A 25,032-nucleotide genomic window follows, 5' to 3' on the forward strand; every position below is an offset into this window, starting at 1 on the left:
AATTTTGATGTGGACCTTGAAAAATTAGTGGAGATTAATTATGAGGAAAAATTGGAAAAAAAATTGAAAAGGAAATGAATCAATGTTCAGCAAGAAGTTTGACACCAATAGGCAGAAATGTAGTCTTAAAATCCCTTCTATTGTCAAAACTAAACCTTTTATTCACTGCAATACCAAATCCTTCAGTCGAAACTATTGAACATTTTCAAAAAAAAATGTTTTAGATTTGTATGGAAGGGTAAACCAGACAAAATCAAGAGAAGCAATATTTCATTACCTAAAAAATATGGAGGAATTAAAGTACCCATTATATAAGATGTTATAGCAGCACAAAAAATAGTATGGGTGAAGAGATTACTGTATAGTCAGTGCAAGTGGTCAACTCTAGTTTCTTATTGTATACCGAATAGAAACAGATTACTATGGATGGCAGATGATATGTACATTAATACTTACATCATCCCAAATGTTGTAAATTTATTTTGGAAAGATGTTTTGGAGGCATGGTCGCGATACCTGGGAATGAATAAAATAAAGACTAAAATTGAATTTATAAACCAATCTCTATGGTATAATAACAATATTATGATTGGGGGAAAACCGGTATTTTATGGAAATTGGTTCTGTAAAGGTTTAATGTTTATTTGTGATTTATTGAAGGATAGCGGGGAAATATATACCTAGGAAGAATTTGTGGAAGCATACAAATTTGAAACTGATTTTCTTACATATCAAGGTTTATTAAGTGCTGTCCACCAATATTGTAAAACCAACAATTTAGATAATTATACGGGAATATATTTACGACCAAAATTACCCTTCAATGTATCACTTATAATTAATTGTAAAGGCGGAAGTAAAGACTTTTATAACACTCTTCTACAACCAAATTTCGTAAAAACCCATGGAATGCTTAAGTGGGAAAATGTTTTACAAAAAAATTTTAGTAATGAAGAGTGGGAAATATATAATTTGATGGTTTACAGATGTACACAAAGTGTAAGCCTAATTTGGTTTCACCTTAAGATACTACACTATATTCTTGCAACAAATAGTTATTTATTTAAGATTGGTTATGAAGATACCCCCACATGTACTCTTTGTAAAACTTGCCCAGAAACCATTATTCATATGTTTTGTGAATGTCAATATACAATTCATATTTGGGAGGATTTGAAAGATTGGTTAGGGACAACAGTGGAAGGAAGTATTGATTGTAGTAACCAAAATCTTTTATTTGGATTTAAAGGAAAAAACAATAACCCATTAAATATTATATTTTTAATTGCAAAATTTGTAATTTATAAACAAATGAGAAAGAAATCAATTCCACATTTTAAACAAGTAAAGTGGGAAATAATTAAATATTATGAAGCTACAAGATCAATTGCTTTCTCAAATTGTAAACAAGCTAAATTTTCCTCTTTTTGGTCTTCATTCCACACATTATTCAAGAATACCAAGATATGATTTAATATTACAATTTGTCTGTTATACTGTATAGAAACCTTATAAATAGATCTACCAGATGTACCAGAGAAACAAACTACTGAATGTACAACAAGGCGATTTGAATATATACCATGCTGATCTTAATGTAATATGTTCCATGTATACTTTGTATTTGAAATTATGGGAATACAAAAGAAAAAGAAAAAAAACAAAACACACTTTATATCACAGTGACATTTAAACATGAACCGTGTCTGTATTTGGTCCCTAATTATATAGCAGCTGCAGTCTTTTCATCTTCATCCGGGGGCACGGGTGGCCCAGTCGTCTAAGGCGCCGCGATTCGCTGTGCAGAGTTGCGTCCTTTGGGCACGCCAGAAACCTATGATTGTGGGTTCGAATCCCGGTTCGCCCCGATTATGTTTCTAGGTTTGTCAGCACCATACCCGTGCTCGTGGGTTTCACCGAAGTGGTAAACGTCTAAGACCTGCATCACTTCGGGCTTTCCTCCCACATTAGGCTGACACGCCGCGATATAACTGGAATACTGTTAAAAGCGGCGTTAAACCCAACTCACTCACTCATCTTCATACTCCCTCTTAAGGAAGCACTGCTGCTGGTTCTTAAGAGTTGGCGTCTACTCCATCTCGTGGCCGTCAGCAGTTTTCATAGATATTCCCATCTGAAAGAGACAAATGTCAGTGTACTGCTGTACTGCTTCAGTTTGTGGCGTTCGTGACCAACTCGTGTTATTCCGGAACAAGTCGAATAGCGACTCTCTCGTGGCCATTAGTGCGACCGGGTTCCGTCTTAGCGCAAAACGGGCATACCTAAAACCATTGTCAAGTCGTTGCGTAATGGTTCACATATATTTCCCCTTATATCATATACATGTCAAATGCAGTTTCAAACACATCAGGACAAGCGAAATTATACAGTATGATAGAACACATTTAACTGTGTCTTGGGTATTTTTTAGATGCAAGATATATGTAAAATCAAAAATTATTTCTGAGGGATAATCATTCTTTGACGAATAAATTTAAATCATACGCGTATTCTGATTGGTTTGTCGTATCTTCGCACATAACGAGTCTTCTTGTGGGTTACGGAAAGGGGCGAGTGGTGACGAATGAGTTTGTGTCTTTCAGCATAGATGTCTCGGTATTATAAAAAGTGTTGTTGGAAATATAATGTCACTGTTTCTAAATAGACATATTTTTTATGACATCCAGCGTGCCAAGTGAACATGGTATTCATATTGAATGTTTTCGTAGTAGCTAGTAGCTAGTGAACGAATCATTTAAATAACTTTCGTTTCTTTATTTATCAAAGTAGACATATTTTATGAATAACATCTTGTTTTGCTTGACATGAGTATAACGTCGCTATGATATTATAATGAAGTAGCTTTATCCATGAATTATGTCAACTGCGTCATCCTACACCTTCTGGTTTTAATTCAGCCATTTTGACAGCTAACAGACGACGCAAAATTACCTTACCCAAATACATTCGCATAAACATTGGTTCATTTCAGCTCAACGATACTGATGCGAGATAAGCAAGTTACCTAAGGTCTGTTCCGATTGATTTCGCGGAGGGCTACATGAGCGGGCTACATGGAAAATAGTTCCCCGCTACATAACCAATCATTAGCTAGTATTTTAATGTACGTTGAGACAAAAGACTTTAAACGATAATATTTCACGTTACCCGCTTGGCGGTCAGCATTGAATGGATAAATCAAGGACAAGTGGACTCGGAGTCAGTATTCTGTGTTAAAGCGGAGTATCCATGTTAACTGCGGCATGGTATCTCATTGGGCTCGTCTACACTAGTGAAAGCACGTACATGCACGTCGATATGTACACGAAATGAAATAATCTTGAACCCCATTTCACCCCACCTCAAGTGTGCAATGTTTCAGTCTCATTGTTTTATGAAGGATACAACCAAATCATATACAACTATTTTGAGAATACAGTTAACCGCCCTCCATATCACCCGTGTTGGTAGCTTGCTGTGTTGATAACGGGTTATTGTACAGGGAGTGCCCACGTACCGTTATGCTTCTTTCCTTTGCGTCCATGCTTTGGTTTGGTTTTTACTGCTGGCTTCACATTTTGATAAATCCCTTCTTGAGGAGTTGCTGTAAAGTGAATAATGATGCTAAAGTGATAATGATGCTAAAGTGAATAATGATGATAAAATGAATAATGATGATGAAGTGAATAATGATGATGAAGTGAATAATGATAAAATCATTAATGATGATAAAGTGAATAATGATGATAAAATGAATATTGATGATAAAAGGAATAATGACGATAAAGTGAATAATGATGATAAAATGAATAATGATGATAAAGTGAATAATGATGATAAAATGAATAATGATTATAAAAGGAATAATGACGATAAAGTGAATAATGATGATAAAATGAATAATGATGATAAAGTGAATAATGATGATAAAATGAATAATGATTATAAAAGGAATAATGACGATAAAGTGAATAATGATGATAAAGTGAATAATGATGATAAAGTGAATAATGATGATAAAATGAATATTGATTATAAAAGGAATAATGACGATAAAGTGAATAATGATGATAAAATGAATAATGATGATAAAGTGAATAAAGATGATAAAATGAATAATGATGATAAAATGAATAATGATGATAAAATGAATAATGATGATAAAATGAATAATGATGATGAAGTGAATAATGATGATAAAATCATTAATGATGATGAAGTGAATAATGATGATCAAGTGATTAATGATGATAAAATGAATAATGACGATAAAGTGAATAATGATGATAAAATAAATAATGATGATAAAATCATTAATGATGATAAAGTGAATAATGATGATAAAATGAATAATGATGATAAAATGAATAATGATGATAAAATGAATAATGACGATAAAGTGAATAATCATGATAAAATGAATAATGATGATGAAGTGAATAATGATGATAAAATCATTAATGATGATAAAGTGAATAATGATGATAAAGTGAATAATGATGATAAAATGAATAATGATGATAAAATGAATAATGATGATAAAATGAATAATGACGATAAAGTGAAAAATGATGATAAAATGAATAATGATGATGAAGTGAATAATGATGATAAAATCATTAATGATGATGAAGTGAATAATGATGATAAAATGAATAATGATGATAAAATAATTAATGATGATAAAATGAATAATGATGATAAAGTGATTAATGATGATAAAGTGAAAAATGATAAAGTGAAAGATGATCATAAAGTGAGCTTCACAAACAAATACATTTATTTTGATAAATCCCTTCTTGAGAATGCTGTAAAGTAAATTATGGTGTGGTTCTGTAAGAGCTGTTGTAATATTCTATACACGAAACTCAAAACAGCGACTGTTTGTTGAATATGTGATAGCCACAGAGGATTATTTTAATATTACTAACGGGAAGATAGAAGCGGCACCAGATTCTCACCATCCAGAGTGGGTTTTCCTACGTTTTTGTTCGACAGAAACATGTCTACTCACGTAATCTCAGCCACGAGATTGATTAGACGACAAACTATTACAAACCAAGAATAGTGCTTCCTTATGAGAGAGAAATAGGGATGGAGCGACAGGTATATTAGTAGGGAACAAAGACAGGCCTGGTTCATACTGATATGGATCTTCCCGAGGCAAGACTGTTAACCGACTATAAAAGTCCAGTTTCAACTCTTGCCGAGACCGCATCCGTAGTGTAGTGGTAGAGCGTCCGCCTGGAGAGCGGAAGGTCCGGGGTTCGATCCCCGACCGCGTCATACCAAAAGACGTTAAAAGATGGTACTTGTTGTTACCCTGTCTAGCGCTCGGCATTGAGGGGCTAAAACAAGGACTGGTCGGCATGGAGTCAGTATACTGTGTCTGAGTGGGGTATTCATTTTAAACTTCGGCATGGTATCTCAGTGAGCTAGCACTATAAATCGGCATTAGTCCGAACTGGTACAAGCAGCCACACAAACACACACACGTACATGCACGTCGCTATATAAGTGCAATGATCTTGGACACGACGTTAAACCCCATTTCACCCCACCTCTTGCCGAACTAGGCTGGAATTCCAGAGTTTCATTTTGGCTGGACTAACGAGTCTATGCATTGTCCAATCAAAACCGCGTAACGAACTAGACATCCGGTTCGTAAACAACATGGATTTCAACGTGCAGATTTTTGTCGACTGCAGGATTTGCAAAGCATGTGTATCGTCAACTGGGCGTCGACGGATATTTTGCAATCTTTTTATGTTTATAATCAAGGAGGCAAGTGATTTGATGCAGCTCGCTGGGTAAGACCCGTTTTATTACAATACAGGTCTTGATTATCGATCAGATCGTCTTGACTGGGCGCTGCCATTTTGTTTGAAGCAAATGCATGTGCCATGAGAGCTGTAATCTGATTGGTCAAAAGGAGGGACACAGAAGGGACATAACTCTTAATAGCCACTGATGGCGCTACGATTGAGTCTAGAAATTCCAGCATAGGTCGGCAAGGGTGGAAACTGGACTTTTATTGTCAGTTAACGTCTTTGTCTTCGGAAAATGTAAAAACACATGCGTGAGTGAATTAAATTTAACGTCACATCGGCAATATTTCAGTGATGTAATGACGAAAACACATACAACCGCCAACTTCGACGGGAGATAAGATTTTGGGTGAGTGAGTTTAGTTTAACGTCGCTTAGAACAATGCTGCTGGTCTCAGACACTTACCAGCTTGATGGCCAGCCTACAATCGTGATCGGGGCCGGTATTTGAACGCATAATTATATATTTTGGGCGCGTCTACGGAGCGCACCCTGCAGAGGGAAAATGCAGCTGGGCCAGTATAGTTCGGTTCAGATCGAGTGGTAATCAAGGTCTATACATAGCCGTTTTCTTATCACATTTTGTTTGTTGTTTATGCCGCACTCAGCAATATTCCAGCTATAGGACGGAGGTTTGTAAATCGTGCATGGATCTGATAATCCAGTGATTGACATCATGAGCATAGCACTACGCAACTGGGATACGATGACATGCATCAACCAAGTCAGCAAGCCTGACTACCCGATCCCGTTAGTCGCCTCTCACGTCAAGCCTGGGTGCCTGAAGAGCAATTGTATCCCAAATCTCCAGTGGGTTCTTGTCACACAGTCCCACACTTACCCTAACCTTTACTCCAAACACAATAACAGTAAACCAAACTAACAGTAAACCAAACTAACAGTAAACCAAACTAACAGTAAACTAAACTAACAGTAAACCAAACTAAAAGTAAACCAAACCAACAGTAAAATAAACTAAAAGTAAACCAAACTAACAGTAAACCAAACTAATTCTAATTCTACGATTTCTTGTTTTAAAAATTCGTTACAAAAGCACCACCCCACGTCACCTGCGTACTTCGCTTATGGAAAAAGAAAATATAATATCTTACACACAAAACTGAGATACATGTGCAGTCAATTGAATTATGATCTATATAGAATTGGTATAAAAGATCACCCGAACTGTACATGTTCGAATACATGTGAAAATGCATATAATTATCTCATGGAATGTACATTGTTTAGTCATCAGCGTGAAATTATGTTAAACAGCCTTAACAATATTGTTCATAACATACCTGTTGATGTACACTTACTGTTATATGGCAATGCAGATCACGTTGTTACAGAAAATGAAGCTATGTTTAAGGCAGTACAACATTATATATGCACAACTAAAAGATTTGTGTAACGAACTGTTCATTCAACAATGTATCTCCCCCCCCCCCCCCCCCCCCCCCTCTCTCTCTCTCTCTCTCTCTCTCTCTCTCTCTCTCTCTCTCTCTCTCTCTCTCGCGCTCTCTTTCTCTCTCTCTCTCTCTCTCTCTCTCTCTCATCTATAGTGTTGTATGCATATATATTGAATTTGAAATTGTGAAATTTGTGTAAATACCAGGGAGAGGGCATTCTAAGTTGGAAGAACTTGTCCCCCAATCCCGTTCACTCCTTGTGAATAAATATGTTCAAATTAAAATCAACCAAACTAACAGTAAACCAAACTGACAGTAAACCAAACTAACAGTAAACCAAACTGACAGTAAACCAAACTAACAGTAAACCAAACTAACAGTAAACCAAACGGACAGTAAACCAAACTGACAGTAAACCAAACTAACAGTAAACCAAACGGACAGTAAACCAAACTGACAGTAAACCAAACTAACAGTAAACCAAATTAACAGTAAACCAAACTGACATCAAACCAAACTAACAGTAAATCAAACGGACAGTAAACCAAACTAACAGTAAACCAAACTAACAGTGAACCAAACTGACAGTAAACCAAACTGACAGTAAACCAAACTGACAGTACACCAAACTAACAGTAAACCAAACTATCAGTAAACCAAACTGACAGTACACCAAACTAACAGTAAACCAAACTGACAGTAAACCAAACTGACAGTAAACCAAACTGACAGTAAACCAAACTAACAGTAAACCAAACTGACAGTAAACCAAAGTGACAGTACACCAAACTAACAGTAAACCAAACTAACAGTAAACCAAACTAACAGTGAACCAAACTGACAGTAAACCAAACTGACAGTAAACCAAACTGACAGTAAACCAAATTAACAGTAAACCAAACTGACAGTGAACCAAACTGACAGTGAACCAAACTGACAGTAAACCAAACTGACAGTAAACCAAACTGACATCAAACCAAACTAACAGTAAACCAAACTAACAGTAAATCAAACGGACAGTAAACCAAACTAACAGTAAACCAAACTAACAGTAAACCAAACTGACATCAAACCAAACTAACAGTAAATCAAACGGACAGTAAACCAAACTAACAGTAAACCAAACTAACAGTGAACCAAACTGACAGTAAACCAAACTGACAGTAAACCAAACTGACAGTACACCAAACTAACAGTAAACCAAACTATCAGTAAACCAAACTGACAGTAAACCAAACTGACAGTACATCAAACTAACAGTAAACCAAACTGACAGTAAACCAAACTGACAGTAAACCAAACTGACAGTAAACCAAACTAACAGTAAACCAAACTGACAGTAAACCAAACTGACAGTACACCAAACTAACAGTCAACCAAACTAACAGTAAACCAAACTGACAGTGAACCAAACTGACAATAAACCAAACTGACAGTAAACCAAACTAACAGTAAACCAAATTAACAGTAAACCAAACTGACAGTGAACCAAACTGATATCAAACCAAACTAACAGTAAACCAAACTGACAGTAAACCAAACTAACAGTAAATCAAACGGACAGTACACCAAACTAACAGTAAATTAAACTATCAGTAAACCAAACCGGCATACCGGGGCTGTTCTGGTACACGATGGTGTCATAAGCGGCCGGGACAGTCCCGGGGCGACTTGTAAGTCCGGTATAATGATTCTCAGGCGCTTCACCTGAAAACACACGTGTGTGAGTGAGTGAGTGAGTGAGTGAGTTGGGTTTAACGCCGCTTTTAACATAATTCCAGTTATATCAGTCAGCTTCATGTGGGAGGAAAGCTCGAAATTATGCAGGTCTCAGACCGGTGAAACCCACGAGCACGGGTATGTTGCTGACAAACCTAGAAACATAATCGGAGCGAACTGGGATTCGAACCCACAATTATAGGTTTCTGGCGTGGCCAAGGGACGTAACTCTGCACAGCAAATCGCGGCGCCTTAGGCGACTGGGCCACCCGTGCCCCCCAAAACACACATGTCATTTGACGAATGCGTGAGCGCAGTTGTTGGTCACTATAACATTAAATTGGTAGCATAAAATAACATATCTACGTATTTCTTAAAGAAGAGCAAATGTCAAAGATTCAAACCATAAACTTTATCACATCCAATTCACTCATTGCTTGACATTATTCTTCATTCGTATTCATCAAATATACCGTGTTCATATAATACTAAATGTGGATTTAACATCGACATTTTTACATATTTTCGCAAAAAAGCTAGACATTGTTACCTCTATCATCCGACGAACTTGTTTCTTCATTCCTGGAAGAAGATGAGTTAAATTAATCAACCATTATATCATGCCCCTTGGCACTTGCACGTTGTTGTTATTTAGATTCCGCTTATTTTATTAATTGTAGCCACTAATATGCATTTAGTCATGCTAGAAATATGTTTGTTTGTTTGTTTGTTTGTTTGTTTGTTTGTTTAACGCCCCACTCAGCAGTATTCCAGCTGAATGGGGGCGGTCTGTGAAACAAATCGTGTCTGGACAATCTAGTGATTGACATCATGAGCATCGATTGGGATATGACGAAATATATCACACAAGTAAGCGAGACATACCACCCGATCCCGTTAGTCGCCTTTTAAGACAAGCTTGAAAAACACACACGACCATTTGAACATTAGGATCCGTAACATGTATATTTGTTATTTTAAGTGGGCCGGTAAATACCCTAGTCCTGCTGCATCCTTTGAAGGAGTGAACATGCCTTGGGGAGTTCGCCTTTATGGGGAGTGAACATACCTTGGGGAGTTCGCCTTTAAGGGGAGTGAACATACCTTGGGGAGTTCGCCTTTAAGGGGAGTGAACATACCTTGGTGAGTTCGCCTTGATGGGGAGTGAACATACCTTGGGGAGTTCGCCTTTATGGGGAGTGAACATACCTTGGGGAGTTCGCCTTTATGGGGAGTGAACATACCTTGGGGAGTTCGCCTTTATGGGCAGTGAACATACCTTGGGGAGTTCGCCTTGATGGGCAGTGAACATACCTTGCTGAGTTCGCCTTGATGGGGAGTGAACATACCTTGGTGAGTTCGCCTTGATGGGCAGTGAACATACCTTGGGGAGTTCGCCTTGATGGGCAGTGAAAATACCTTGGGGAGTTCGCCTTTCTGGGGAGTGAACATACCTTCGTGAGTTCGCCTTCATGGGCAGTGAACATACCTTGGTGAGTTCGCCTTGATGGGTAGTGAACATACCTTGGTGAGTTCGCCTTTAAGGGGAGTGAACATACCTTGGGGAGTTCGCCTTTATGGGGAGTGAACATACCTTGGGGAGTTCGCCTTTATTGGGCAGTGAACATACCTTGGGGAGTTCGCCTTAATGGGGAGTGAACATACCTTGGTGAGTTCGCCTTTATGGGAAGTGAACATACCTTGGGGAGTTCGCCTTTATGGGGAGTGAACATACCTTCGTGAGTTCGCCTTTATGGGAAGTAAACATTCCTTGGTGAGTTCGCCTTTATGGGGAATGAACATACCTTGGGGAGTTCGCCTTATGGGGAGTGAACATACCTTGGGGAGTTCGCCTTTATGGGCAGTGAACATACCTTGGGCGTTCGCCTTTATGGGCAGTGAACATACCTTGGTGAGTTCGCCTTTATAGGGAATGGACGTGCTGCAAGACAATGTGGAAAACTTTAGTATGAGTGGAAGATATTCCTTGACAATGACGCTGTACCAAAAAGCTATCTACAGTGACGCCTCATCAGTCTGGACGATTAGTCTTGGAAACGTCTACATGTAAGATCACTATATACCGATTCCTCGTGTATCTTGACCCTTGACAATCCGGACTTACTCGTGTATCTTGACCCTTGCCAATTCGGACTTCAGTGGGAACAGTTCCTTTAAGAGCTGGGAGATTGGGATGCGGTTTTTTTTCAAATTTATATTCTGTTCCCGAGGACGTTGGAAACAAACGACATGTCTTGGGGGTTTCACAGACAATCCTTCACTGGGTGTTCAAAAATGTATTGCGTGTCCACGATACATAATTTGCCTCCACCAGATGTTTGTGTCACAAATTCCCAGCGACAGAAACGGACGTCAGTAAATATTGGTTTGTTTGTTGTTTAATGCCGCACTCAGCAATATTCCAGCTATATGAAGCTGGTCTGTAAATAATCGAGTCTGGACCAGACAACCCAGTGATTGACATAATGAGCATCATTCCACGCAATTGGGATCGATGACATCACCACAGTCAGCGAGTCTGACCACCCGATCCCGTTAGTCGCCCCTTACGACAAGCAACTATCTTCACGCTGACGTACCAAGTGACACTACACAAAAATGAGCTATTTCTTGTACCGCCTCCTTCCGTGTCCTCCTTAAACGCGAAACATCAACATTATTTGCCTTCTTTATCAGAGAAAAATGTGTAAGCTGCACTAAGTTACAAAAACATATTTTGCCCCCCCCCCCCCCCCCCCCCATACACACACACAACACATTACAAGAACATTACATAGATTTGGGATCCCTAATATATTCGACTCAAAATCACCGACGCAACACTTACAGATTCTTGGAATGTGGGCACGGAACTTCAACACCAGCAGTGGAACCGCCACGAGCAGGGCCAGGCCTACACATGCAGCAATACCGATCCCTACGCCCGTCCCAAGGGCTTCAGAACTCCAAGCATCTGGCAAAGCAAAAATCGAAACCAGAAACATCACAACTCCCACGCATTATCGAAAAGGTTTAAACAGGTCACCCAAAACGTCTTGAATATCTGAAGAGTACGGGGTTCAGTTAACTTTTAAATCACTGATTTATGTTTTAACGCAACAATTCATAAAAATGAAACCCAAGAATTTAAACTCTGCCCGTAAATTTGTGTGAGAAAGTTAAAGTGAAATGAGATCAACTGTCAATACATTACAGAATTTGCTGTCAAAACCGCATTATTTATTTTGAAGAGCTGTTAAATAACAATGTATGCATGTAAGTATATTGACGCTTACCCTTCGTCTTCTGAAATACTTCATAGGTTTCTGGACCAAGAAAGTTGCTCCCTCGATTATTCCGCGACTGCACTTTAAAGGCGTACTCCGTGTCAGGCTCCAGGCCGACCACCCTCTTGTGGGTGTAGGGTCCAGTCCCCTGGGGTACGGTCTCGCTGGTCCAGTTACCCCCGGGCTTCACACGGTACTGGAGGATGAAGCTCTGGATGAAAGTACCGCCAGGGAAGTTGGGTTTCCATCTTAACCACACAGACTCGCTGGAGGAGTTGATGGCAGAAAACTCCAAAGGTACCAGTGGGGGTCCTGGGAGAGGAAAATACAATTGTGAGACTGCAGAGGGCTTACTCTCGTCATGAGTTCCTACTTCAGCTCTGGACACCTGTATCCCATGAATGTTTAAACAGCCAGCGATTGAGAATAGTGATTGTTTGTTTGTTTGTTTGTTAACGCCGAACTCAGTAATATTCCAGCTATATGACGGCAGTGTGTAAATAATAGTCTGCACCAGACAATCAAGTGATTGACATCATGAGCATCGAACTACGCAGTTTGGATACGATGGCATGCATCAACCAAGTCAGCGAGCCTGACCACCCGATCCCGTTAGTCCCCTCTGAAGACAAGCATAGTCGCCTTTTATGGCAAGCATGGGTTGCTGAAGACCTTTTCTAACCCGGATTGTTTCGGATCAGAAAAGTGATCAAGTGCTGAGGTTTTTAGCCTCTTAGCAATATTACAGCTATATCGCGGAGGGAAACCAGAAATCGGCTTCACCATGTACCATGCACGTGGGCAATCGAACCAGAGCTTTCAGCGTGACAAGCTGCACCACTAGGCTGTCACATCGCCTATTGGGAATAACATAGTTATGATGTGTGACGTCGGTGGTTGTACTATCTGCTCATGCTATCGACCTCTGTTTGTCAAGATTCAGTATTATACAGGCGAAGGTCTTGTGTTTGACCAAACGAAACAACGCTTCTGTAATTCTGTAACACTATTCACATGTCCTTTTACTGGAATAGCGGGATATACCACAGGATATTCCAGAAGTGGCACATTGCACTCGGGGACGCAAACGTCGATTGTGATTGAATACTGTAAACAGCTTTATTTCTGCGCCGTTAAAATATTGCGAATACCACACCAAAGACAATACTGCGACGAGATATTGGGAGGTTGGAAGAAGGCAGGATTACTGTGAGGTAACAGTGACACTAATTGGTCTGTTTGTCATTTGTGATGTATTGTGTGACCATTCTGCATTCATTTGTGTTTTTAACTTATTGAGTAACTTGTGGTGCTGGTTGATGATTTCAGCATTTGATGACGTGTTGCAATGAATAAAGTATGTATGTATTATTTATACTTATTTTTGAGTTTTTAATTTTTGCGATTGAGTCTCGTTTGCAAAACTCGCAATAATAAAACGGTCGCAAACAATTCCCTGTTTACAGTATTGATGGTATATACGGTCAAGAAACATCTATTCCACTTGAGGTGAGGTGAAATGGGGTTTAACGTTGCGTCCAAGATTATTGCACTTAAATAGCGACGTGCATGCACGTGTGTGTGTGAGGCTGCTTGTACCAGTCCGGACTGATGCCGATTTATAGTGCTAGCCCACTGAGACACCATGCCGCAGTTTAACATGAATACCCCACTCAGACCCAGTATACTGACTCCGAGCCGACCAGTCCTTGTTTTAGCCCCTTAATGCCGAGCGCCAGACAGGGTAACAACAAATACCATATTTTAAAGTCTTTTGGTATGACACGGCCGGGGATCGAACCCCGGACCTTCCGCTCTCCAGGCGGACGCTCTACCATTAGACCACGAAGGCGGTCTCCTCTTTAAGGGATATGTGCACTATATAACAGGTTTTTTTTCATTATTTGTTAATAAGAGAGTCTCGAACCCATTGCTATGTCATCACAGTGACGTTGACATTGTGACCACAGTACCTGATGCATGTAGGCTCAAAGAGCTGTTTCTGCAGTCAATAGAGTTGCATGCTGTGATTGTATATCTCCCCAGTTGACTCGGCTGGACGTTTAGCAGCGGAATCTGGACCTGGAACCCCTCGTCCACTACTTGACGTCCATAAACATTCATCGCCACATTGATAGAGGTAACTGCAGGAGTAGGGTAGCTCGGTGTTTGGTTACCATGGTACCAGGTGATTCCTGGAAGGCTGGGCTTGCTGACCAGGGTCCATGACAACGTGACATTGGCACCGATTGCCAGAGTGGGGGATGAAGAAGACAGAAATTCCGGTGCCGCTGAAAGTAGTAGCATAGTGAGTGAGTGAGTGAGTTTGGTTTTACGCCGCTTTGAACAATATCATTTCGTATTAATTAATTTCGTATGCGCTGTAATTATCAAAGACACCTACAGCCACACTCCAAGTCTCTCACGATTATTTTGTCACCAGCAAATTAAGATATAATTGGTAGAACCTATTGCACATTCATATACCATGGATAGAAAATATTACCATTGTAGTGAGATTGGTTTTACGTCGCTTTCAGCTATATCACGGGGGGGGGAACCAGAAATGGGCTTCAAACATTGTACCCATGTGGGGAATCGAACCCGGGTCTTCGGCGTGACGAGTGAACGCTTTAACCACAAGGGTTCCCCACCGCCCCAAATCTTTAGTAAATAATATAAGTACTGTGATATCATATGCATATGACTGCGGCCTACATAATATAATCTCATATGGCAGCACAAATTAGTGATCAACGGTCAATCTTCGGGATAGGAACTAATGACAAGCGGTTCCTGGCACGGCCAGGGGACACAACTCTGCAAAGAAACTAACAGAGAATAGCAAAGTTTTAACGATATATTAGATCACATGAAGCGTGTCTGCTCTTCAAACACGTTAGTCAGTGATGATTTGAAGTGGCTTAGTGGCTTAATGTCACGCTGGGTGAGACCCAGTCTTCCGCGTGTGACGACATGACACTTCCACTTCTGAATACCTGACCAACCCACACCTAACAGATGTAACGATACATTGCTGCTCCGGTGCATCGATACGGTACACGACACGGTCTTATTTCTGTATCGATACGAGTCGATACACTTGCTAAAAGAAATTACTACTCGTAAAATGACACCCAGATGTTTTGTCAATCAAATATCAAGAAGTTATAAGTGTTTCAGGTTCACTACTCAGAATGGCCACAATGAACATGTATTTACAGGTAGCTTAATGTTTTGAACGTGCGCTGAAATATTTCTTGGCGAAGTTTCCATGTGCTTTGACGTAAATATACGTATCGCCATACGTATTATATCGTGATACTTATCGTATCGTGACATATATATTGCGATACCTACAGCACCGTCACCCATATATCGTGATACGTATGGGATCGGAACCCATATACCGTGATAAGTATAGCACCGTGACCTATATAGCGCGATACGTACAGCATCGTGACCTATATATCGTGATACGAATGGGATCGGAACCCACATATCGTGATAAGTATAGCACCGTGACCTATATAGTGCGATGCGTATAGCATCGGGACCTATATATCGCAATACGTAGGGCACCGTATCCCATATATCGTGATACGTATAGCACCGTGACCTATATAGCGCGATACGTATAGCATCGTGACCTATATATCGTGATACGTATGGGATCGTGACCCATATATCGCGATACGTATCGTGACCCATATATCGTCATATGTATAGTAACGTGACCTATATAGTGCGATACATATAGCATCGTGAACCATATATCATTATGCGTATGGGATCGTGACCCATATATCGCGATACGTATCGTGACCCATATATCGTGATACGTATAGCAACGTGACCTATGTATCGCGATACGTATCGTATTGGGAACCATTTATTGTGAAACGTATCGCGCCGTGACCCACATATCGTGATGCGTATAATACCGTGACATATACGTCGTGATACGTATAATATCGTGACATATATCGTGACACCACTACAAACAGAGTGAGGAAACTAGGACCTACCGTTGACTGTGACGGTAACACGTTTCGTCTCGGTAGAAGTTATGCTGTTGTACACAGAACATTCGTATTCCCCTGAGTCTCTGTACGTGACGCCCGCTTTCTGTAGCGTGTACGTTGGTCCAGCGTGAGTACCCCTGTAGCTATTGACCAGCGTGTTCCCCCAGTACTGCTTGTAGTCAAAGAAGGTGTAGGTGGCGGGCTGGCCTGAGGCCCTGCATACCAGGGTGAGGGTCCGTCCCTCAGTCAGCGTCACTCCTGACATTGTTATGTCTGGGGGGTCTGAGAGACGAAGGAAGCAGTCTTTTAGTACATGACATCACCTGTCGAGCAGTGAGTTGGGTTTAACGCCGCTTTAACATTATTCCAGTTATATCACGGCGGGTCAGCTTCATGTGGGAGGAAAGCCCGAAGTGATGCAGGTCTCAGACGTTTCCCACTTTGATGAAACCCACGAGCACGGGTATGGTGCTGACAAACCTAGAAACATAATCGGGGCGAACCGGGATTCGAACCCACAATCATAGGTTTCTGGCGTGCCCAAGGGACGCACCTCTGCACAGCGAATTGCGGCCCCTGAGACGAGTGAGGCCCCCTTGCCCCCCGTCGAGACAAAATAATGTGATCCGGTACCAACCGTGTAATGCTCTGGCGCAGGAACACCACATTCCTTCCATAACCCTGACCATATCCAGTGGTCGGGAAAAACGTTTGTTCCTTGGATCTTCGGGAAGCGAACATTGCTTTCAAAAAACATCTCAGCACTCGCATATTACGAATAACCAAGCAGGGGAGATAACTCAGTACATGATCCTCGGGTTCCTCTTGGATAAGCATGTTAATTACGAGACGTTCAGGATACCATATTACATATTTTTTGATAAGCATGTAAATCACGAGACATTGTCATTTTGTCACGATGGACATAAATATTGTAATTCCGATTGGTATATTTATTCCCAACTCAGGAACAATGAGACGTTATTTCGCTTCGACTGACAAATCATCATTGATGATTTTACGCCGCTTTTAGCAATATTCCAGCAATATCACGGCGGGGGACACCAGAAATGGGCTTCACACATTGTACCCATTTTGGGAATCGAACCCGGGTCTTCGGCGTGACGAGCGAACGCATTAACCACTTGGCTACCCCACCACCCCTGTAATGTTGAGTTGAATCGACATAAAACATTAATACCAAGAGATAAATCGAACCCGGGTCTTCGGCATGACGACGAACGGTTTAACCACTAGGCTACCCCACCGCCCCTAATCATCCGTAAGATTCGCCAAAATGCTGATTGGTGTACATTTAAACGTTTCAGCACACCGGTAGATCAAGTGGGAGTGTGAACCCCCCACCCCCAAAAAACAGCAACAAAAAGAACTGGAATATGATCAAATGAAAAATATAACCACGTTACAATACAAAGACCATGAATAAGTACATATAGAGAATCTCACCCGAGTGTCTTTTGATATCAAATATATCAACACGAGTTGATAAAAGTGGACAAATTCCGAGGCTTGCCGAGGATTTTTGCCACTTTTATCAACGAGTGTTGATATATTTGATATCAAAAGACACGAGGGTGAGATTTTATGTATCATCCAACATCATTCTTCCAACTTTTTCAATTTGTAGACAGTAATTAGCAGTGTTTTCAGTGTAAAAAGTACTGCTAAGAGCTTCAGTAGCAGAGCCATAAGTGACGTCATTTGATTGTGACGTCATGGTAACCGGTGGCATCACACTGGTCTGCAAAGCATTGGGATGTAATTTCATTGCAGCGATATCTACAGTGTAGATATCGCTTGATCTATTCCGAACAATATCTCCTGTGGGAGCCAGTTTTGGATGATAAATAATTTTGACTATGGTTTTACGCCGCTTTTAGCAATATTCCAGCAATATCACGGCGGGGGACACCATAAATTGGCTTCACACATTGTACCCATTTTGGGAATCGAACCCGGGTCTTCGGCGTGACGAGCGAACGCTTTAACCACTTAGCTACCTCACCACCCCTGTAATGTTGAATCGACATACAACATTAATACCAAGAGATAAATCAGGCATATAAACCCTACAATTTACTGTGACTGTTGTTGATGAGTTTCCCTCCAGAGAACCGTATACTGGCGCAGTCACTCTCGCGGAACAACTGTATACGCCCTGATACTCCCGGCTGATGTTAGCCATGATGTGTGTCTTGGTGTTTGACACGGTGGTGGAGTTATAGGTCCAGGTGAAGGAAGGTCCCCCCGGGTTACTGTCAGCAGAACAGGTGAGGTGAAGAGTTTCACCTTCTGTCTTTGTAATTGCGCCACTTACGTTCACACGAGGCCTGTCTAGAAAATAATAATAAAAAATAATATAATATAAGTACGCAGTTGCGCCACTTACTGTTTGACGGGGCCTGTCTGTAAAATAATAATAAAAATATAATATTAAAATAGTAAGCAGTTGCGCCACTAACTGTTACACGAGGCCTGTCTGTAAAATAATGATAAAAAATAATATTAAAAATAGTAAGCAGTTGCGCCACTTACTGTTACACGAGGCCTGTCTGTAAAATAATAATAATAAAATAATAAATAAATGAGAATGCAGTTGCACTTCATACTGTTACATGAGGCCTGTCTATAAAATAATAATAAAAAATAATATAATATAAGTACGCAGTTGCGCCACTTACTGTTACACGGGGCCCGTCGGTAAAATAAAAAAAATAATAATATAATATAATATAAGTACGCAGTTGCGCCACTTACTGTTTGACGGGGCCTGTCTGTAAAATCATTATAAGAAATAATATAATATAAGTACGCAGTTTCACCACTTACTGTAACACGGGGCCCGTCGGTAAAATAATAATAAAAATATAATATTAAAAATAGTAAGCAGTCGCGCCACTAACTGTTACAGGAGGCCTGTCTGTAAAATAATAATAAAAAAATTATATAATATAAGTACTCAGTTGCGCCACTTACTGTTACACGAGGCCTGTCTGTAAAATAATAAAATAAATAAGTACGCATTGGTTCCCATGTTTTTAGGATTATGGCCCAAGTTCAGGTCAGGGCTGAATGGACTCCTTGTTCTCCATTTTTACTCTGAAAACGACTGAAATGTGTATTGGTTGGTCAAAATGCGTGTCAATTACCTCGGCGGCATGAAGCGTCAACATTACACGAGTGCCACGGTGACCATACTAGATTTTTACGTACGCAAAGAAGCAACTTTTACAACACGTGTTACTTTTGATACAGTGCTATTGTCTGCAGCAGTCCTGCATAAGTGCGTAACACGCAACCACGCACGCACGCACACGCAAGCACACGCACGCACAGAGTGAAACCAAGGCACCACTACCAAAACATATACAACATTTCATTAAATTATAAACAAAAGTGTCATAGTAATGGCGAAAGTATTATTTTCAATATGGCAATACGACCATATCAAAAACGGATTGGAACCCCTAGAGTAAGTGAGTGAATACGGTTTTACGCCGCTTTTAGCAATATTCCAGCAATATCACGGCGGGGGACACCAGAAATGGGCTTCACACATTGTACACATGTCGGGAATCAAACCCGGGTCTTCGGCGTGACGAGCGAACGCTTTAACCACTAGGCTACCCGACCGCCCTTGAAACCCCTTGAACCAGGGGCGTTACCATTGGTGAGAATAAGAATTAAAAGTTTCAGAGACATTCCGCCTCGAGTAAAATTATATAATGTGAAACCATATTTAGTGGCATTTTAATTGCTGTTTGATGGCTTGAACAAACCATCTCCCAGAGGCAAGGGAGTTAGCTGAGTATAAAAGTCGACCTGAGTTCACTTTTGCCAAACTAGGCTGGAATATCGTGGCCTGATCGTATTTCGCGTGTCTGCCCCTCCTGTTGACCAATCAGATTCCACCTCTCATATCAGTCCAATTTGCTTCACACAAAATGGCGGTACCAGACTAGTGGAAGGCGCCTTGCCTCAAAGAAACCCAGTGCAAGTGGATTGCAGCACAACAGTTAAGTGAGTGTGAGTGAGTGAGTTGGGTTTAACGCCGCTTTTAACGGTATTCCAGTTATATCACGGGGTGTCAGCTTAATGTTGGAGGAAAGCCCGAAGTGATGCAGGTCTCAGACGTTTACCACTTCGGTGAAACCCAGGAGCACGGATATGGTGCTGACAAACCTGGAAACATAATCGGGGCGACCCGGGATTCGAACCCACAATAATAGGTTTCTGGCGTGCCCAAGGGACGCAACTCTGCACAGCGAATCGCGGCGCCTTAGACGACTGGGCCACCCGTGCCCCCCACAACAGTTGAACAAACAAAATATATCTGTCGACGCCTAGTTGACGGTACACGTGTTTAGCAAGTGAGTGAGTGAGAAATCAATTCAGGCCCTTTTCCTAACCCTGTGCCATGGACATATATGGTAACACTTACAATAGACATTTAGTATTTTAGGCGCTGATGTCATCTCAGTGGAGGTGCTGTTCGTGTACTCATTCTCCGCCAGACACGTTATGTTCGCGCCATTATCTAGTTGCCCGGATGTAAACGTCCAGGTCGATCCCCGATGCTGCACGTAGACTCCATTCTTCGTCCACCTGTAGATACATTCAGGGTTACCTTGGTTACTGGATACACAGGTCAGAGTTACATTGCGTTCTTCAAGGACGCCAGCGGATGGGGAAACGTTCAGTGTCGGCCTTGATGGAGAATCTGTTGACAATATATATATTACAGATTATTTATACATGTATTCATTTACAAGTACGTTCTGATCTGGGATTGTCAGAAATAGCTTTAACCATAACTTAAATGGCCTGATTTACCAGCAGAGAGAGAGAGGGGGGGGGGGCAGGGGGAGAGAGAGAGAGAGAGAGAGAGAGGGAGGGAGGGAGAGAGAGGGAGAGGGAGAGAGAGGGAAGAGAGAGAGAGGGAGAGAGATAGAGAGAGAGGGAGAGATGGGAGGGGAGAGAGAGAGAGAGAGCACAATACTTACAGACAACGTTGAGAGAGAGAGAGAGAGAGAGAGAGAGAGAGAGAGAGAGAGAGATGGGAGGGGAGGGAGAGAGAGATGGGAGGGGGGAGAGAGAGGGAGAGAGAGGGAGCTAGAAAGAGAGAGAGAGAGAGAGAGCGCAATACTTACAGACAACGTTGAGGGAGAGAGAGAGAGATGGGAGAGGAGAGAGAGAGGGGAGAAAGGGAGAGAGAGGGAGAGAGATAGAGAGAGAGGGAGAGAGAGATGGGGGGAGAGAGAGAGGGAGCTAGAGAGAGAGAGAGAGAGAGAGCGCAATACTTACAGACAACGTTGAGGGAGAGAGAGAGAGATGGGAGGGGAGAGAGAGAGGGGGGAGAAAGGGAGAGAGAGGGAGAGAGATAGAGAGAGAGGGAGAGAGAGATGGGAGGGGAGAGAGAGAGAGAGAGCGCAATACTTACAGACAACGTTGAGGGAGAGAGAGAGAGAAGGAGAGATGGGAGGGGGGAGAGAGAGAGACATGGGAGGGGAGAGAGAGAGGGAGAGAGTGAGCTAGAGAGAGAGAGAGAGATGGGAGGGGAGAGAGAGAGAGCACAATACTTACAGACAACGTTGAGGGAGAGAGAGAGAGACACACACAGAGAGAGAGAGAGCGCAATACTTACAGACAATGTTGGGGGAGAGAGAGATGGGAGGGGAGAGAGAGAGGGGAGAGAGAGATAGAGAGAGAGGGAGGGAGAGAGAGAGAGAGAGGGAGAGAGAGATGGGAGGGGAGAGAGAGAGCACAACACTTACAGACAACGTTGAGGGAGAGAGAGAGAGAGAGATGGGAGGGGAGAGAGAGAGGGGGAGAGAGAGATGGGAGGGGAGAGAGAGAGAGAGAGAGAGAGAGAGATGGGAGGGGAGAGAGAGAGGGGGGAGAGAGAGATGGGAGGGGAGAGAGAGAGAGAGAGAGAGAGAGCGCAATACTTACAGACAACGTTGAGTTTCGCGTTAAAGGAGGACACGGAAGATTGGCTGTTGGAGGCTCTACAAGAAAATAGGCCAGTATTATCAACAGGGGTCACTGGGTACGTCAGCGTGCTGATAGTTTTTTTCTTAACGGACGTCCCTTCCTGTCGCTGGACACTTTGTGACGTAACATTCTGACTGCCATTCCTGTACCAATTTACACTTGCTGTTGGAAAGCTTTTCGAAGTCTCGCAGATAAGAACGAGACTTGAGCCGTCCAATATATGTATGGATTCGCTGTCCCTCGTGATGTTGACGAGAGTAACCGATGTCACACCACCTGCAACGCCATTATTAATTATTATGACATATATATTTACATTATTATTCTGGTTCAGGAGGGTCGGTCGGGTAGCTTAGTGGTTAAAGGGTTCGCTTGTCACGCCGAAGACCCGGGGTCGATTCCCGACATGGGTACATTGTGTGAAGCCCATTTCTGGTGTCCCCCGCCGTGGTATTGCTGGAATATTGCTAAAAGCGGCGTAAAACCATATTCACTCACTCGGTCTGGTTCAGGAAAGGTTCCAGCTTGGAGACTTTACTTGATCACGTGTGGTAACTTCATTTGAAACCAACCCATCACCAGTTGCTAACCATTCTGCTTAGGAAAGGAACACAGTCATACCAGGGGCGGCAATTCGCTATGCATGGTTGTCTCCCTTGGATATGCCAAGATACTATCATCGTGGCTTCGAATCCGGAAAACCCCGTCAAAATGTTAGGGTTAGTGTACTTAGAGTGAAGGTCCGGGTTCGGCCGGGGCTATGGGATTGTGAGTGTGTGAGTGAGTGAGATGGGTTTAACGCCGCTTTTAACAGTATTCCAGTTATATCGTGGCGTGTCAGCTTAATGTGGGAGGAAAGCCCGAAGTGATGCAGGTCTCAGACGTTTACCACTTCGGTGAAACCCGCGAGCACGGGTATGGTGCTGACAAACCTAGAAACATAATCGAGACGAACCGGTATTCGAAACCACAATTATAGGTTTCTGGCGTGCCCAAGGGACGCAACTCTGCACAGCGAATCGCGGCGCCTTAGGCCTAATTTTTTCTTCCAGTAAAAAAGAATAAAGTCCGCGGGATGGTTAAAGTATCCATGCCTACCTGTAAGTTTCTTGTGAATATATGTAAATAGTTATTTCCATTCTAAAACCATTGTCAGTATTATAGACATGATTTGATTTGATAAAATAACCATACGAACTGAACAGGGCTACAGCCGGTCCAGTAGTGTCAAACACCTAAATTCTCGGTGCAGAGTAGCCTCCCTTTGCCCAAAGCCTGTGATCCATGGTTCGAATCCCAGATTGGCTCGGTTGATGATATAAATTTCTAACTGTCTATAGTGGGTGTTCGGTAGCCTAGTGGTTAAGCTTGTCACGCCTAAAACCTGGGTCCGATATCCGACATGGGCACAATGTGTGAAGCCCATTTCTGGTGTCTCCGCCATCAAATGGCTGGAATATTGCTAAAAGTGGCGTAAAACCATACTCACTCACTCTAAATGCCTATCAAAGACTTCCTCATAAAATCAATGGAATATTGTTTAAAGCCATCTTACTCAAAGGCCAATAGACGATGGGGATACGGCCGCATCCCACACGAACCAGGTCCAGGCCCTGACAATGCTTGGATGGGGATCTTACCACTCATTGCTTAGTAAAATGTAGCAACTTCTTAGTAAAATGTAGCAACTTCTCAGTAAAATGTAGCACCTTCTTAGTAAAATGTAGCAACTTCTTAGTAAAATGTAGCAACTTCTTAGTAAAATGTAGCAACTTCTCAGTAAAATGTAGCACCTTCTTAGTAAAATGTAGCAACTTCTTAGTAAAATGTAGCAACTTCTCAGTAAAATGTAGAAACTGCTAAGTAAAATGTAGCAACTGCTTAGTTAAATGTAGCAGCTGCTTTGTAAAATGTAGAAACTGCTTAGTAAAATGTAGAAACTGCTTAGGAAAATGTAGCAACTTCTTAGTAAAATGTAGCAGCTGCTTAGTAATTTGTAGCAACTTCTTAGTAAAAGGTAGCAACTGCTTAGTAATTTGTAGCAACTGCTTAGTAAAATGTAGCAACTTCTTAGTAAAATGTAGCAACTTCTCAGTAAAATGTAGAAACTGCTAAGTAAAATTTAGAAACTGCTTAGTAAAATGTAGAAACTGCTTAGTAAAATGTAGAAACTGCTTAGGAACATGTAAAAACTGCTTATTACAATGTAGCCCATGCTTAGTTAAATGTAGCAGCTGCTTTGTAAAATGTAGAAACTGCTTAGTAAAATGTAGAAACTGCTTAGGAAAATGTAGCAACTTCTTAGTAAAATGTAGCAGCTGCTTAGTAATTTGTAGCAACTTCTTAGTAAAAGGTAGCAACTGCTTAGTAATTTGTAGCAACTGCTTAGTAAAATGTAGCAACTTCTTAGTAAAATGTAGCAACTTCTCAGTAAAATGTAGAAACTGCTAAGTAAAATTTAGAAACTGCTTAGTAAAATGTAGAAACTGCTTAGTAAAATGTAGAAACTGCTTAGGAACATGTAAAAACTGCTTATTACAATGTAGCCCATGCTTAGTTAAATGTAGCAGCTGCTTTGTAAAATGTAGAAACTGCTTAGTAAAATGTAGAAACTGCTTAGGAAAATGTAGCAACTTCTTAGTAAAATGTAGCAGCTGCTTAGTAATTTGTAGCAACTTCTTAGTAAAAGGTAGCAACTGCTTAGTAATTTGTAGCAACTGCTTAGTAAAATGTAGCAACTTCTTAG

The 25,032-nt window shown here is 41.3% G+C and overlaps 1 protein-coding gene across 1 annotated transcript in view; it reads right to left on the minus strand.

Moving 5' to 3' along the window:
- Positions 1-1,932: 1,932 nt before the first annotated feature.
- The window catches only part of LOC124124860 (V-set and immunoglobulin domain-containing protein 10-like 2), a 50,624-nt gene continuing 27,524 nt past the window's right edge, over positions 1,933-25,032 (minus strand). The window contains exons 5-16 of the mRNA XM_048380956.1: positions 22,245-22,562; positions 20,734-21,012; positions 18,366-18,626; positions 16,275-16,553; positions 14,220-14,537; positions 12,256-12,558; positions 11,808-11,933; positions 10,868-10,901; positions 9,510-9,541; positions 8,855-8,947; positions 3,518-3,604; positions 1,933-2,134 (exon numbers count right to left, since the gene is read on the minus strand). Coding sequence (XP_048236913.1) covers positions 2,109-2,134; positions 3,518-3,604; positions 8,855-8,947; positions 9,510-9,541; positions 10,868-10,901; positions 11,808-11,933; positions 12,256-12,558; positions 14,220-14,537; positions 16,275-16,553; positions 18,366-18,626; positions 20,734-21,012; positions 22,245-22,562 — 2,156 coding nt within the window. The 3' untranslated portion in view covers positions 1,933-2,108. The remainder of the gene's footprint in view (positions 2,135-3,517; positions 3,605-8,854; positions 8,948-9,509; positions 9,542-10,867; positions 10,902-11,807; positions 11,934-12,255; positions 12,559-14,219; positions 14,538-16,274; positions 16,554-18,365; positions 18,627-20,733; positions 21,013-22,244; positions 22,563-25,032) is intronic.

Source organism: Haliotis rufescens, unplaced genomic scaffold (assembly GCF_023055435.1).
Source record: "Haliotis rufescens isolate VD_foot unplaced genomic scaffold, xgHalRufe1.0.p SCAF_34, whole genome shotgun sequence".
In the NCBI taxonomy this organism is placed as follows: domain Eukaryota; kingdom Metazoa; phylum Mollusca; class Gastropoda; order Lepetellida; family Haliotidae; genus Haliotis; species Haliotis rufescens.